The sequence below is a fragment of the Mesocricetus auratus genome, unplaced genomic scaffold (genome assembly GCF_017639785.1).
Source record: "Mesocricetus auratus isolate SY011 unplaced genomic scaffold, BCM_Maur_2.0 Super-Scaffold_100023, whole genome shotgun sequence".
NCBI lineage: Eukaryota > Metazoa > Chordata > Mammalia > Rodentia > Cricetidae > Mesocricetus > Mesocricetus auratus.
This window is the reverse complement of record NW_024429204.1, coordinates 4,807,501-4,820,228: the sequence shown is the minus strand read 5'-3', so window position 1 is coordinate 4,820,228 and position 12,728 is coordinate 4,807,501. Positions and strand designations below refer to the sequence as shown.

General features: G+C 49.3%; 1 protein-coding gene across 1 annotated transcript in view; it reads right to left on the bottom strand.

The window, feature by feature from the left end:
* Positions 1–982: 982 nt before the first annotated feature.
* Baalc (BAALC binder of MAP3K1 and KLF4) overlaps positions 983–12,728 on the bottom strand; it is a 47,311-nt gene continuing 35,565 nt past the window's right edge. Inside the window, exon 3 of the mRNA XM_013115253.3 lies at positions 983–2,755. Coding sequence (XP_012970707.1) covers positions 2,642–2,755 — 114 coding nt within the window. The 3' untranslated portion in view covers positions 983–2,641. The remainder of the gene's footprint in view (positions 2,756–12,728) is intronic.

The following is a 12,728-nucleotide window of genomic DNA, read 5'->3' as shown; positions in this document are numbered from 1 at the left end:
AGGAGTACAGTTTCTGTCTTCCCTGGATGATCACCCTTAACCCGCAGTCCCATCTCATGCCAGGTCAGGCTCACCCTGTCCAGAAGGCTAAGGTGAGCTCAGGCTAGACCCACCTCTCTCACTGCGGCCCTCTCCAATCACCCCCTGTCCAAGACGCTCGGGTTTGGCTCAGTCTCTGGGTACCTGTGACAGCTCCTTGAGTCAGGCTGGGTGTTCTGAGACAGGAACGGGCTGGGGCGTGGGGAGCACTTATCTTAAGGTTGGCTTTCCTGCCTGGCATCCCAGCCCACCAATTCCTGGCCAAGAAGACTATGAATACCTCCGTAAGGGTAAGTTGGAGCTAATTGCATTCTCCTTGCCCAATTCACCTAACCCACGAGGCTATAAAACACCTTTGTTTAAAAAAAGAAAGAAAGAAAGAAAATTCTACCCAGCTGTGCATACAGGTTTAAGGTTCCAGTAAGAAGTCTGTAACAATCCACATATGTTTGAAATTAATGACTTTATTGACACAAACTTCTTAAATGGAAAATGTTATCCAATAGGATAGTAAGAATCAGTTCCCGTCTTAACCACACGTTTAAACTCTGCCAGATGGAAATGTCAATGGTGTGACCAGATCCGAGGCCCCCACCCCACCCCATCGCCCCATTCCTCCTCCTCCTCCTCCTCCTCCTCCTCCTCCTCCCTCCTCCTCCTCCTCCTCCTCCTCGGAAAGTGAGAGCTTGTTCCCATATATGCAGAGACAACTTTTCCAGATGGGACATTCCAAACTACGTGCATCAGCGAACTGTGGTAGGCACAGAGTCGGGAGGAGAAGCTGGCCTTAGCCGGTGGCGGATAGCGCGTCATAAATGGGGAAGCAGCATGTCAAAACACAGCACACATGCCCTGGAGAGCAAGCCCCTGAGCTCGCAGGGTCGGACGGCCGCCAACCTTGCGGCAGGACTCCCGCGGAGTGATACCACTGAGGATGCAGGAGTCCCGGGCTTGCTTTGTTTTTTATTAGTTAAATTCTCAGAACATGAAGTTCCCTAAAAGCCCTTTGACACGGAGTTGAGATGGGAGAGGTTTGGGGAAACTGTGGTGTATATGGCAAATTCTTGGACAGTGATGGGGCAGATACCTACATCTGTGATTGACAGGAAGCTACCTTTAACCTAAAAGCGATACCCCGCCGCAATGACGGGTCCTGTGCCGTAGGGTTCATGCTCGTCTCCTGGGTATCAACCCAGCCTATAGAGTCAGAGGATACAGTCGTGACTGGCCAGACTCCAAATCCCTCCACGTCTGTTACCGTAGCTGTCGCAAGGTTGGCAGTGAACGTTTTTTGCTAACAGACAGACGGTCTACCGTTCTGCTTGTGTTGGAGGAATAATATCAGAGATGATATTAACACAGAAGGGACATCTGCATTTTAGTCCGCTGAGGTTATACCTCTTGGACGGTGTCAGATAAACATGTCACCAGGCTGCTGTTGCTGCTAAAGGTGGAGTTGGTTGGGACAGTTTTTTGGTACAACTCTGTCTATGCCTTTTCCTAAGCCCGAGCATGTTAACAGTACCCTCAAACTCATGCTGCGTTAGACTTTGCAGGAAGAAGTGTTTAGGAACGCTAGGAAAAGATTCCTCTCCGAGCACCCTTTACTACATTGGCCACCTGCTTCCCAACACAGTCCCCTGTCAGTCTAAGGTCAACATGAATCTACATCCACCGGGTTCTGGCTTCCTCAACGAATTACTTTGCAGACACCAAAATAACGCAGTCCTTGGGGCCGGCACAGGAAAGCCAAAAGGGGCATCACGTGTGCCACCCTGTGTCTCCAGGTCACTTCTCTCCTGTATGCGGTATCCAGTCTTTGATCCCAATTGCAAATGACCTGACTGGAGGTCGTGAGAATAAAACGGAAGGGGAAAGCTACAAAAAAAAAAAGAAAAAAAAAAAAAGACCCGTAGCTAGGTTCCAGAGGGGGTTGCAGGTTGGATGCAATGGCCACGGACATCGTGATATTCTGGTTTGGAAGCCAATGTCTGGATGCCAGCCTGGGAGGCCTTTCCAGGTAGAAGATAAACAGGTGTGACCGTGTCACTGACACCTCTCTCGAAGACACTCCACAAAGACACTGGTGAGTCAGCGTGTGTAGCGGGGATTGCTCTGCCTCCAACTGGGTTTTTCTGTTTCTCCAGTTCTTATTATTTCTGGGTTTAGAATCGGGGGGAGAGCCAGCTCTGATGCGAAAACGGTCAATTTTGTGATAGCTGTTTTTTACGAGGAGAGGAGGAAGGGTTTAGGATCACACACTGTGTGAGCTTCACGCTAATGTGTGATCGTTGCCCCAGGAAACACACTACTCCTGCATGTCTGTGTCATCCACAGACCTACATAGGTCACCAAGGCAAAGGGGGAAAAACAAGCCACGTTTTGGCAATCTGTGAACATGTTTCGGGACTTTTCAATACGTTTTTTTTCTTGTGTGTGATTAAACAGGACGCTGAGTAGGGTCTCACAGCTCACGTGGCCGAGTGTTGCCTGGTCAAGCCATCTCTCCAGATGCACAGAGGCAGCCATGTTTAGTAAGCAACACCCACTTCTTCAAGATTCTTTGACAAAGAAGCTCATCGGCTCCTCCCTCCAGGCACTGCTAATTCATGCAGTTCTTTGCCATCCTTTGACTCCTGTCCATCTGACGGAGATTCTCTGTGACATTAATGGTGACTTCTTTTGCAGACATCCGCTTGGCATCCCGTTTAGCCTGCTACAAAGTGGAAAAGAATGAATTCAGTTCCTGGCAAATACTCAAGGTGCATCTTGTAGTGACCAGCCCCTCCCCCAACCCCAATTTTAGCAGCCATGACAGGCTAATGTGCTCATCTGACCTTGCCACTCCTGTCCTGGTCACTAAGGCCTGTGGGGACACCAGATGTTGAGCAGAAACCCACTTCCCCTTCGGCCTGGGAGCAGGCAGCTGTGAGATAATGTTTACTGAAAACAATGCAGTGCTATAAAGCTCTTGATAGGGCTCTGATAAGGGCTTGCTCACTGAAACACCATGACTTTGACCCCCCCTACGGCTAGATGCTTCTTCCTGTCCCCCCTGCTGTGCCTCCCCGATTCTGGGGCCAGAGATTAAACCACCAGCCAGGAGGGTGAGAAGTCTGGAAAGAATTGTATGTAGATGGATGGCAGAAGTCCTTAAAAAGGGAAGAGTTTTTTCTTGGAGAGACTTCTCTCCTAAGCGGACTTGGGGTCTCCTCCTAAGCTGACTTGGGAAGCATAAAGTTTTCTTAAAGCAACCGACCAGTCTCTGTGTCATCTATCCCGACCACCTCGCTACATTCTCGGATGCAGGCTGCACAGCAGGTGCGACAAAGGTCAGATGCCCTCCTCGTGGCAAGGAACCAATCAGAAGTTAGCTGGCGGGGCTGTGCTTTAAGGCTCTGGGTGTGATTTATGAACAAGTGCCCAACAGTGACATGCAGAGCATAGTAACAGCCCTGGGAGGGCCTATGGGCCATAGCAACCAGTTGACCAATCAACACAGGGCAGGCCATCCAAATCTGGAAGCGCACCAAACCTGAGACTGTTGCATACCCCTAGCCACTCCCCTTATGCTGCCCTTTAAGATGCCTGCCTCGTGATTTCTCAGGGTCTTTCTCCAGCCATCTGCTGCAGTAGATGGATGAAAGGCCTGAGCTAATGGGGTTAGCTCGTTAAACAACTGCAATAAAAGACTCTTTGCTTTTGCATCAAAACGGGCCTCTTGGTGATTTTGGGGTTCAGAATTTGGGCATGACAATCTCACTTGCATTAACTTCTTGAGATGATTACCAACACACAGGCAGGGTAGTGACCTACCAGAATACATGCACACAACCCTCTTCAGAGTTTCCTTCATTAAAAATTTCAGTGCTCCAGCCAGGTGTTGGTGGTGCACGCCTTTAATCCCAGCGCTCAGGAGGCAGAGGCAGGTGGATCTCTGTGAGTTCGAGACCAGCCTGGTCTACCGAGCGAGTTCCAGGACAGCCTCCAAAACAATACAGAGAAACCCTGTCTCGAAAAACCAAAGGAAAAAAAAAGATCCAATGCTCCATAAAAGCATAAAAAACTGCACACGCTGATGGAGGCAGCATGGGATCCCTGGATACATACATGCATGGTTATTCTCGGAGGTTTCTCTCTTGACTCTAATCCAGAGCTAGCACAGGGCCTGGTAGAAGATGTACTCATGACCGTGGGTGAATGAATGAACTAACTGCGATTAAAGGATTTCGAGAACATTTTCACACTGGGTCTTGGCGGGGTGGTTAATGTCTTTTTTTCAGCTTCGGAGTTAGATTTTGGTTCAGACGCAGGCTATGTGGCTCTGTGGGGCAGGCATTTCTCACTTCAACTGTATGGAACTTCCTCATCTGTGACATGGGGAACAACGTTATCTACGACATGTTATTTTCAAAAGCATTAAGTAAGGTAACTCATGTACCATGCCTGGCACAGTACCTTTTATTAAATAAAGAGAACCCTCAAAGCAAAGACATTTTAGGTGAAGACAGACTCTTAATATTCAGGCATCTATACTGGCCTGTCTGTGGGGTTCTGACAGGACACACTCTCAGCTGCAGCCACTAAGAGCACCTCCTGTGCACAGTCACTGTGTTCCCTTTTAAAAGGACCCCGCCCACCTCCCATCCCTCTGTCTGTTCCTCCTCCTCTCTCTCTCTCTGCCTCTTTCCTCTCTCCTGCTGCTCCTGTCCCAGAGGTCCATCTGCCCCCTGCCCTTTCCACCTCTTTATGATCACGTTACCTTAAAGAAAATCCCCTCTGCTTGACCTCTGTCACACGGCATCTTTCTCTCTCATGCTGCTGCTTTTATTTTTTTTATTACAACACAGACACCCAATAAACCTCCTGAATTAACTTTAAACACAAAAGCATTAGCTAAACTGAAGGTTCTTCAGCAGGTTCCCATCCCCCCACTCCTCACAAAGTGAAAGCAGCTTTGATGAGGCGAGCGGACTCCTGCAAATGAGCATGAGGTGACCCCACAAGTCACGGGCACAGGTTTACGTTGCCAGTCTCCGGTCCAGGGAGGATCTGCTGGCCAGCTGCAGCTGGAGGCCACGGGACAGCCAGCAAAGAGCCTCCAGCTGTCCTTGCAGGGTGACTTCAGCCTCAGAAAAGCCACCTCATCTAAGGCCTCGCCCTTCCCGAGTGCTCCATTGTAGGAGGAAAGAGACACAAACGCCAGACCCCCGCAGCCCAAGGCAGCCCAGCTCTAGAGAGTCATTTGTCCCCAGAGCCCCCAACAACTAACACCCAACGTCCCTCCAGCCTCTAATGCCTCCAGCTCCGCCTCCCAGACCCGGGCACTCCCTGCCGAACATCCCGTACGATGGCGGGTCACATCTGCTTCCTGACACACAGTCTCAGACCCTGTGGGGACAGGGTAAAGGCCTGAGACTCTCCCCAACACCGGGTGTGATTCCGTACCACAGGGTTCCTCAACCCAAGCCAATGGCATCATCTGAAGGGCTTCCAGGAAATGGCCGGCTCCTTTAGTGCCAGAAGAAACAAGCCATTCTGTTGGGCCCATTTGTAAATGTCAGGTGAGTCTCTCACGGTTAACTTGAAACCCGTGTGCTTGTGGCACTGCTGACGGCTCTCAGAAAGTGCAGGCGTCTAGAAGTTGCCAGAGAGGTCATACCCTGTTCCCAGGGATACAACAACTCCAGCCCTGTCGCCTCAGAGGAGAACAAACACAACGCCACCTGTACCTCATAGCTCCTAGCCCAATGGAAGCCAGGCTGTACTGCACCTGCTCAGCAGCGCTCACACACTTGCTGAGCGTGAAACTCTGACCTCATCTGCCTCCTCACTGTGATGTAAGCATCGATCAATCTCTTGAGGAAGAACCTCCGTCTAGGGAGCCAGGCTAAAGATAATGGTTTACTGGTAACACCTTATCTACCAATTTAAAAGACACAAATTTCATTATCTCCGTTGTGGTACCCCCAGCACCTGCCCCACGTTGATAAAACCTTGCTTTAACAACCAGTAGTCAATACAGATTAGAGTTCTGTCTTATGCTTGTATCTTTTTTGTCAGAAGCAGAGAATTTAGCCTCTTTAAATCTAAATTAGATATGTCTAGTTATCATCTATCTATCTATCTACCTTATATATCATCTATCAATTATAACCCATCCATTATCTATCTATCTTATATATCATCTATCAATTATCTACAATCCATCCATCCATTATCTATCTGTTTATCTATCCATTCGCAGAGCATTCTTCTTAAGAAGTTGCCCCATCCTCCACTTGACATTGAACTTTCCCTTGAATACACCTGCTACCCCACAGCCTCGTGAAGGAAGCAAAGCAATGAGAACGTGTCCCAAAGAAAGCCCTGGTGACAGTGAGGCCCGTTCTGTCAGACTCTCATAGGTTGTCGTTGCTACGTAAAAGCTTTGAAAGTCACCAGGGACTAGGAGCCAGACTGGCGGAAGTGTTTTCTCTCAGATGGGTGGGAAGCAAGAGAATAATCCGCAAAGGTTGGTTATAGGTTATTTACAGAGAGTGGATGCCCTGTTCTGTTTCAGTCGTGTGTGTGTGTGTGTGTGTGTGTGTGTGTGTGTGTGTGTGTGTGTGTGTGATGGTAGAGACAGAGGTCAGCTTCCTGTTTCTTTCTCTTTAGTTTCCATCTTATGTTTTTAGACAGGTTTCTTTTCACAGAAGCTAGGGCTCGCCATTTTAGCTGTTTGGCCAGCAAGCCAAGTCTCTGTCTGTCTCCCATGCCAAGCCAGGAGGTTACAAACGCAGGCCGCCGTACCAAAGCTTTTACATGGGTGCACTTGGTCACTAATCCATTCCCCTGGCCCCTATTTCAGACTATTTTTTAAGTTTTAAAAACTCTACGCAAAAATTCAGGGTTTGTATGATTTGTAATTTCTAAGCCGGAGTAAGGTGTCAAGGGCTGAGCAACGGGCCTTCTCACAGCAGCTATGGGGTGCATACTGCTGAATTCCGAATACAGCCAGCTTCTTTTTTTTTTTTTTTTTTTTTTTTTGGTTTTTATGAGACAGGGTTTCTCTGTATTGTTTTGGAGGCTGTCGGTCCTGCCCGGCCTCCAACTCACAGAGATCTGCCTGCCTCTGCCTCCCAAGGGCTGGGATTAAAGGAGTGCGCCACCACTGCCCGGCTGCCAGGCAGCTTCTTAAAATACTATACCGTCAGACACAAGGAACATACTCCCCAGGCTGCAGAATGCACACGCAAACACATGCCACAGTCTGCAGAATACACACACAGAACACACACCACAGACTGTAGACAGACACACGGCTTACACACCCCAGTCTGTGGAACAAACAGCACAGCATACACCCACAGGCCTCACCACCTGGGTATGACTTAGCTCAGGCTTTGCCATGGGTTGGGGGCTCACAATGTGTCGCAGTAGCCTGAGTCTCAGCCCTTCACATGAGGAAAAGGCAAACAATGTCTGCCTCCCAGATGCTTGAGAATTGTAAATGTGTTGCTTCTAGCGAGGGGACCAACTCCTGGTTTGCCCATGAATGACTCACTTTAAAATTAGAAGTTTCGTGGTCTGGAGACTTCCTCAGGCCTCAGCAGACCAGTCGCTCCAATGGTAGCTATTGCCTTTCATTTCTCTTAAAATCATGGCGCGCACACCCAATTGCTGTCTGGTTTACTCTGCTGAAACCGACAACTACGGCAGCAGCTATTAAACAGCAAAGGTAATTCTAAAAGAGATGGGCTTGGGGATAATGGCCACACTGGGGTGTTGCTGGGGTGTTTCAATAAGGAACACAGGAAGCTCCCAGCTATCCAAAAATTTTTCAAATAATTACTATATTAAATTTAGAAAACCAATTAGAATGGACCGCTTTTTCCCCCACTTCCGACTTCCATCATTTATTTATTCTTTCCTTTGTGTGTGTGGTCAAGGATGGAAACGCTTGACACAGCACATGTGTGGTCCTTCTTTCCATTTAGGCTCTGGGCATGAGGAGCCCCAACAGTTAGCCCCCCAGTCGCTAAAAGAAATTACTAAGCTGTCCTGTCCTCGGGCGTGAGCAGCTGCCCTTAAAGGGAGACATCCTCCCCTGGTGGTCATCAAGGACTTGGAAATATTTCCCAGACCTCAGTCCTCAAGGACTTGAAAACATTCCCCAAACCTCAAGGTTCCAGACCGGTCACAGAGTTCAGCCAGGGCACAGCCGTTGCCTAAGACAGATAACGAGCCAGTCAGCCACAAACGTACATGATTTATGAAGGTCTGGCACCGATGACCAAACTCCCCTTGTACCTCCGCCACCCCGTTTGAGGTAAAAACTTGCTGTAATTTCTGCTCGGGGTTCACTCCTTCCCAGGGCTGCTGAACCCCGGGCGCGCCGGCTTTATAAAAATCCTCTTGTGTTTTGCAATGAACTTGGGCTCCCTGGTGGTCTTTGGGGCGAGGGTCCTGAGAGAAAGACTGAAGAGTCTTTCAGAGGCTTGAGAGCAAGCGCCTTCACTCACAGAAGCCACCGCACCAGCAGAAAGGGACATTTTCTTGCAATTTTTTAAAAGGATATTAGGAGGCTGATACTTCAACCCAAATAAGGGGAAACTATAATGTAAGACATTTTCAATTTTCTCTTCCTACATAAGGCTATGGAGATATACAGAATAGTTAAAGCCCTTTGTCCCTTGGGATTGCTTTGTAGGAATAGATTTACCCCCCTCTGATGTGGTTTCAGCCACACCTCCCCCCTCCCATCCCCACTTCTAATGACAAGGATAAATAAGTGTCTGTATTGCAATTACCAGCTTTTTTTAAAAAAATCTCATACCTCTGTCTGCTGACGAGAGAAACCTACTTGGCACCTTTTTCTTTCACAATTACCTGTTCAATCCTTCCTCCACTTCTGACATTCTTGTTGTGTGAGCTTGGTCACATCGACTCTCATTAACAGGCCACCTCCTGTTTCTCACCCATAATGGCAGGTTTTTTTTTTTTATTCTCGTCTCGTTTTTCATTTCTGTAGGTCTGGAACCCGATGAGTCATAGCCTTGAGTCCCCTTGACACGGCCTCTTTAATTAAGAGTCATTTGCTACCTTCCCTTCTCAAGGGGAGACAGACAGACTGAGATAACTTCTGGGCAGCCTCCAACCCAGATGGACTTGTCTCTCCTGGGGTTCAGATGTCATGATCCGGCTCAACCCCTGTGGTGCGTAAGGACGGGTTGGAAGCTTCACCTGGGCTCAAGACAGCAGCAAGATTTTTCTCAGCGTCACCCCAAGTGGAAATAGAGATGCTCTTGGCTTAGCTCGGACTCAACAAATATGCCCGTGTCTAACTAACACTGGCTGTAAAATGCCTGTGTCTAACGACACAGAGTTTCACAGTTCTTTGCAGATGACCCAGAAAAGCAAGGCTGACTGAACTGCAGTTGGCTAGATACTGGTTTCTCTCCCCTTGCGGTCTTAGTGTCTTTAGTCACAAATGCAATGCATAAGTTGGGGGTGACAGCACGCCCCTGTGATCTCGGCACTTGGGAGGTGAAGGCAGGAGGATCAGGAATTCAAGGTTAGCTCCCACTTCTTAGGGAGTCTGAGGCCAACCTTGATGACAAGAGATCTTGTCAAAAAGGATAAAAAAGCAAAAAATAGGATGGGTGCAGTGTGTGGCACATTCTTCCAATCCCAGCACTTGGGAGGCAGGGGCGGGTGGATCTCTATGAGTTTGTGGTCAGCCTGGTTTTATATAGTGAGATCCTATCTCAATGTGTGTGTGTATGTGTGTGTGTGTGTGTGTGTGTGTGTGTGTATGTGTGTGTGTTTGATGAGCCAAGCATGGGTTACACTATAACATCAGCACCCAAGAGGATGGGGACAACAGTTAAGAGTTCAAATCTAGCTCTCACATTCCCTCTCTCGGTCACCTTTATTTCCTGCCCCACCTTTAACCACGCTTTCGACTGTACGCTCATCCGTCTATTTTTCTACTTTCTAATCAGATTAAAACTTCTAGAATCTAGAGTCCTTATTGTGTTCACCATAGGACCTAGCTCAGTGTCTGTCACACGGAAGACATCTAACAAGTGCCTTGAAAAACAGACGTGCGCAGACGGACTTTCAGAAAGAAAAGGAGGGGTACAGTGACTCACGCCTGAAAACCCGGCACCTGGGGAGACCAAGGCTGGAGGATCAGGAGTTCAAGGTTATTCAAGGCCATTCTGCACAATACAAGATCGTGTCCCCAGAGTGAAAAGGGGGAGGATGGAAAATTGGAGAGCTCCCAGACACAGAACCTGTTAGTCCTGCCTAAAAGCCCTAGAACTTCCCACTGGCTTTCAATTATGTAAATCATTGGCTGCTTTGAGTGTGGGTTACATCACCTCTGCTGATGGGCTCTGCCGAGGACAATGCCCTGTAGGTGATAATCCAAAATACAGACAATGGCTTCAGGTCCCACACCCTGGTGACCACCGATGAAGCCCACATTAACTCCTCCGACACTGGGTAATGGAAGGGAAGGGCATGGTCTCCGGAGGCCGACAAACAGACCTTTAAATTCCAATGTAGGCACAACACAGCTCGCTGTGTCCTGTCGCATGGGCTTGTGGGCCTCTGTTTCCCCCAGGGGGGTGGGGAAGGACCCTTGACCTTGCAGAGCCATGGGGGTTAAAAGCAATGCCATGTGTAGTATCTGACATATGGTAGGCCAGGCGTGTTAGCTTACCCCTCCCTTCCTTCTCAGAGGGTTGAAACGTAGGGCCTTGTAGGCTGTCCCTCAAGGCCCTAGATTTCTTTTCTGTCGGAGATCCACAAGAGGAAGGCAGACACTTCTGTGAGTTTTAGAACGCTAATCAGGGGACATTCCCTCTTAGCAGCTCCAGCAGAGGCCAGGTGGTAGCTTGCCACAACAGTCAGGGCTGCTCTGACCTAACCTGGGCTTCCTCAAGCATCACAAGGACTTTCCCCACCAGCCTCAGGGAGATACCCACAAGGCAGGTGACAGAGTCACCAAGACACCTTGGCGAGGTTGCCAGAGCGGGGGAAGCCCCCTTTACCCTCAGCGAGCCACTGGGCTAGTCTCATTCAGCCAGCATGTCGTTAACCGCACCTACTAAGCGCTTTAAACCCAGAGTGGCCTGGAAGGTCAAGGGGAGACTATAATGAGCACCGGGCTGTGGTCCAAGCACCTTCCAACTGAACTGGTTTTGCTGCAGGCCAACTCTCTACAGAATCTCCCCCTCTTCCGCTGTGATAGATCCTTCCTTTTTCCAAGACATGGGCTGCTGAGGGCTCCCAGGTGCCCTATAGACAGCCTTGGCTCTGCTCCCCCCCCCCATGGTTCCTCCCTCCATTTAGCCTCTCGCTCTCGTTTTCCTGAGGGAGACTCCTTCTCATCCCAAGCTCTTCCTTGACACGCCTCACGTTTACGACTGTCTGGGAGAAACTCCACACGGACCCTTCCCTTTGAACTCTGTGGGGCTTCACCCATGCTTCCTACCCTGGGCCAGCATCGCCAACCATCGTTGAGGTTGTTCCCAACACTGAGGGTGGGAACTTTTGCAGGAAGTCCCTTAGCCGAGATTTAGTCCAGACAATGGGTGATTCCTTGAGCGTCTGGTCACTCTGCCAACAACAATAAGACAACTTGGGAATGCACAGCTTTGGAGACATGAAAACCTCGTGGGCAGGCAGCCACAGGCTTGGGGTTTCACGCGCTGAGAGATGCATTCACTCGGCATTTCTATTCCTGGCTAGCACCCGAGGGAATTTTTGTTTTGTTTTGTTTTACTTAGATTTCCTTATTTTCATTTCGTGTGCATGAGGGTTTTGCCTCTGTGTATATATGTGTGTGTGTGTGTGATGCCCCTGCAGAGGTCAGAAGAGGGCGTCGGACTCCCTGGAGCTGCAGTTGGAGGGGGTGGGGTGGGAGTGGGCATGCTTGGGGGTGGGTGCGGGTGCTCTGTAAGCATCCTAGCCAATCAAGAAGGCAGTCGATTCAACACGACTCAGTAGCCCGTGTGGGTTCAAACTTTGAGAATCTGACCCCCAAGTGGTTTATTTAAGCACAGCACAATTCTCGACAACTAACTCAGTTTCCCCGAGATGATTAACTCAATGCCGTGTGCACAACAAAGCCTAGGACATGACCACATGGGAACCCTTTGTAAAAATACACGTGATATCCTCTGTAAAGATGGATTCTATAGATTGACTGAGAAGAGCAAGCTCAAGGTAAGCGTCTGGGGGAGGATCCAGCGTGGTCTTGGCCACTCAGAGAGTGCAAAGGTCACCAGGCTATCAGCCATGTCCCCTCCCAACCTTCTGGGCAGAAAACAGGTCATACATCTCTCCCTTTGAAGAGGCCACCCAATCCCGTGTGTTTAACGATCCTGGTTCTCCAAGGGCTTAGCTGTGAGCACAAGGACCCTTGTGCCTCCCACAGGGGTGAGCCACCATGGTGCTGGGTGCTGGGTGCTGGGTGCTGGGTGCTGGTGCTGGGTGCTGGGTGCTGGGAACTGAATCTGGGTCCCCTGCAAGTACAACCAGTGCTGTTAACCGCTGAGTCATCTCTCCAACCCCAGTTGAGGGTTTTATTTTAGTGTATGTGTGTTAGTGTGTATGTGTGTGTGCACATGTATGCATATGTATGTGTTCGTGAATGTGTGTGTTAGTGTGTGTGTTCACACATATGCTCACACATG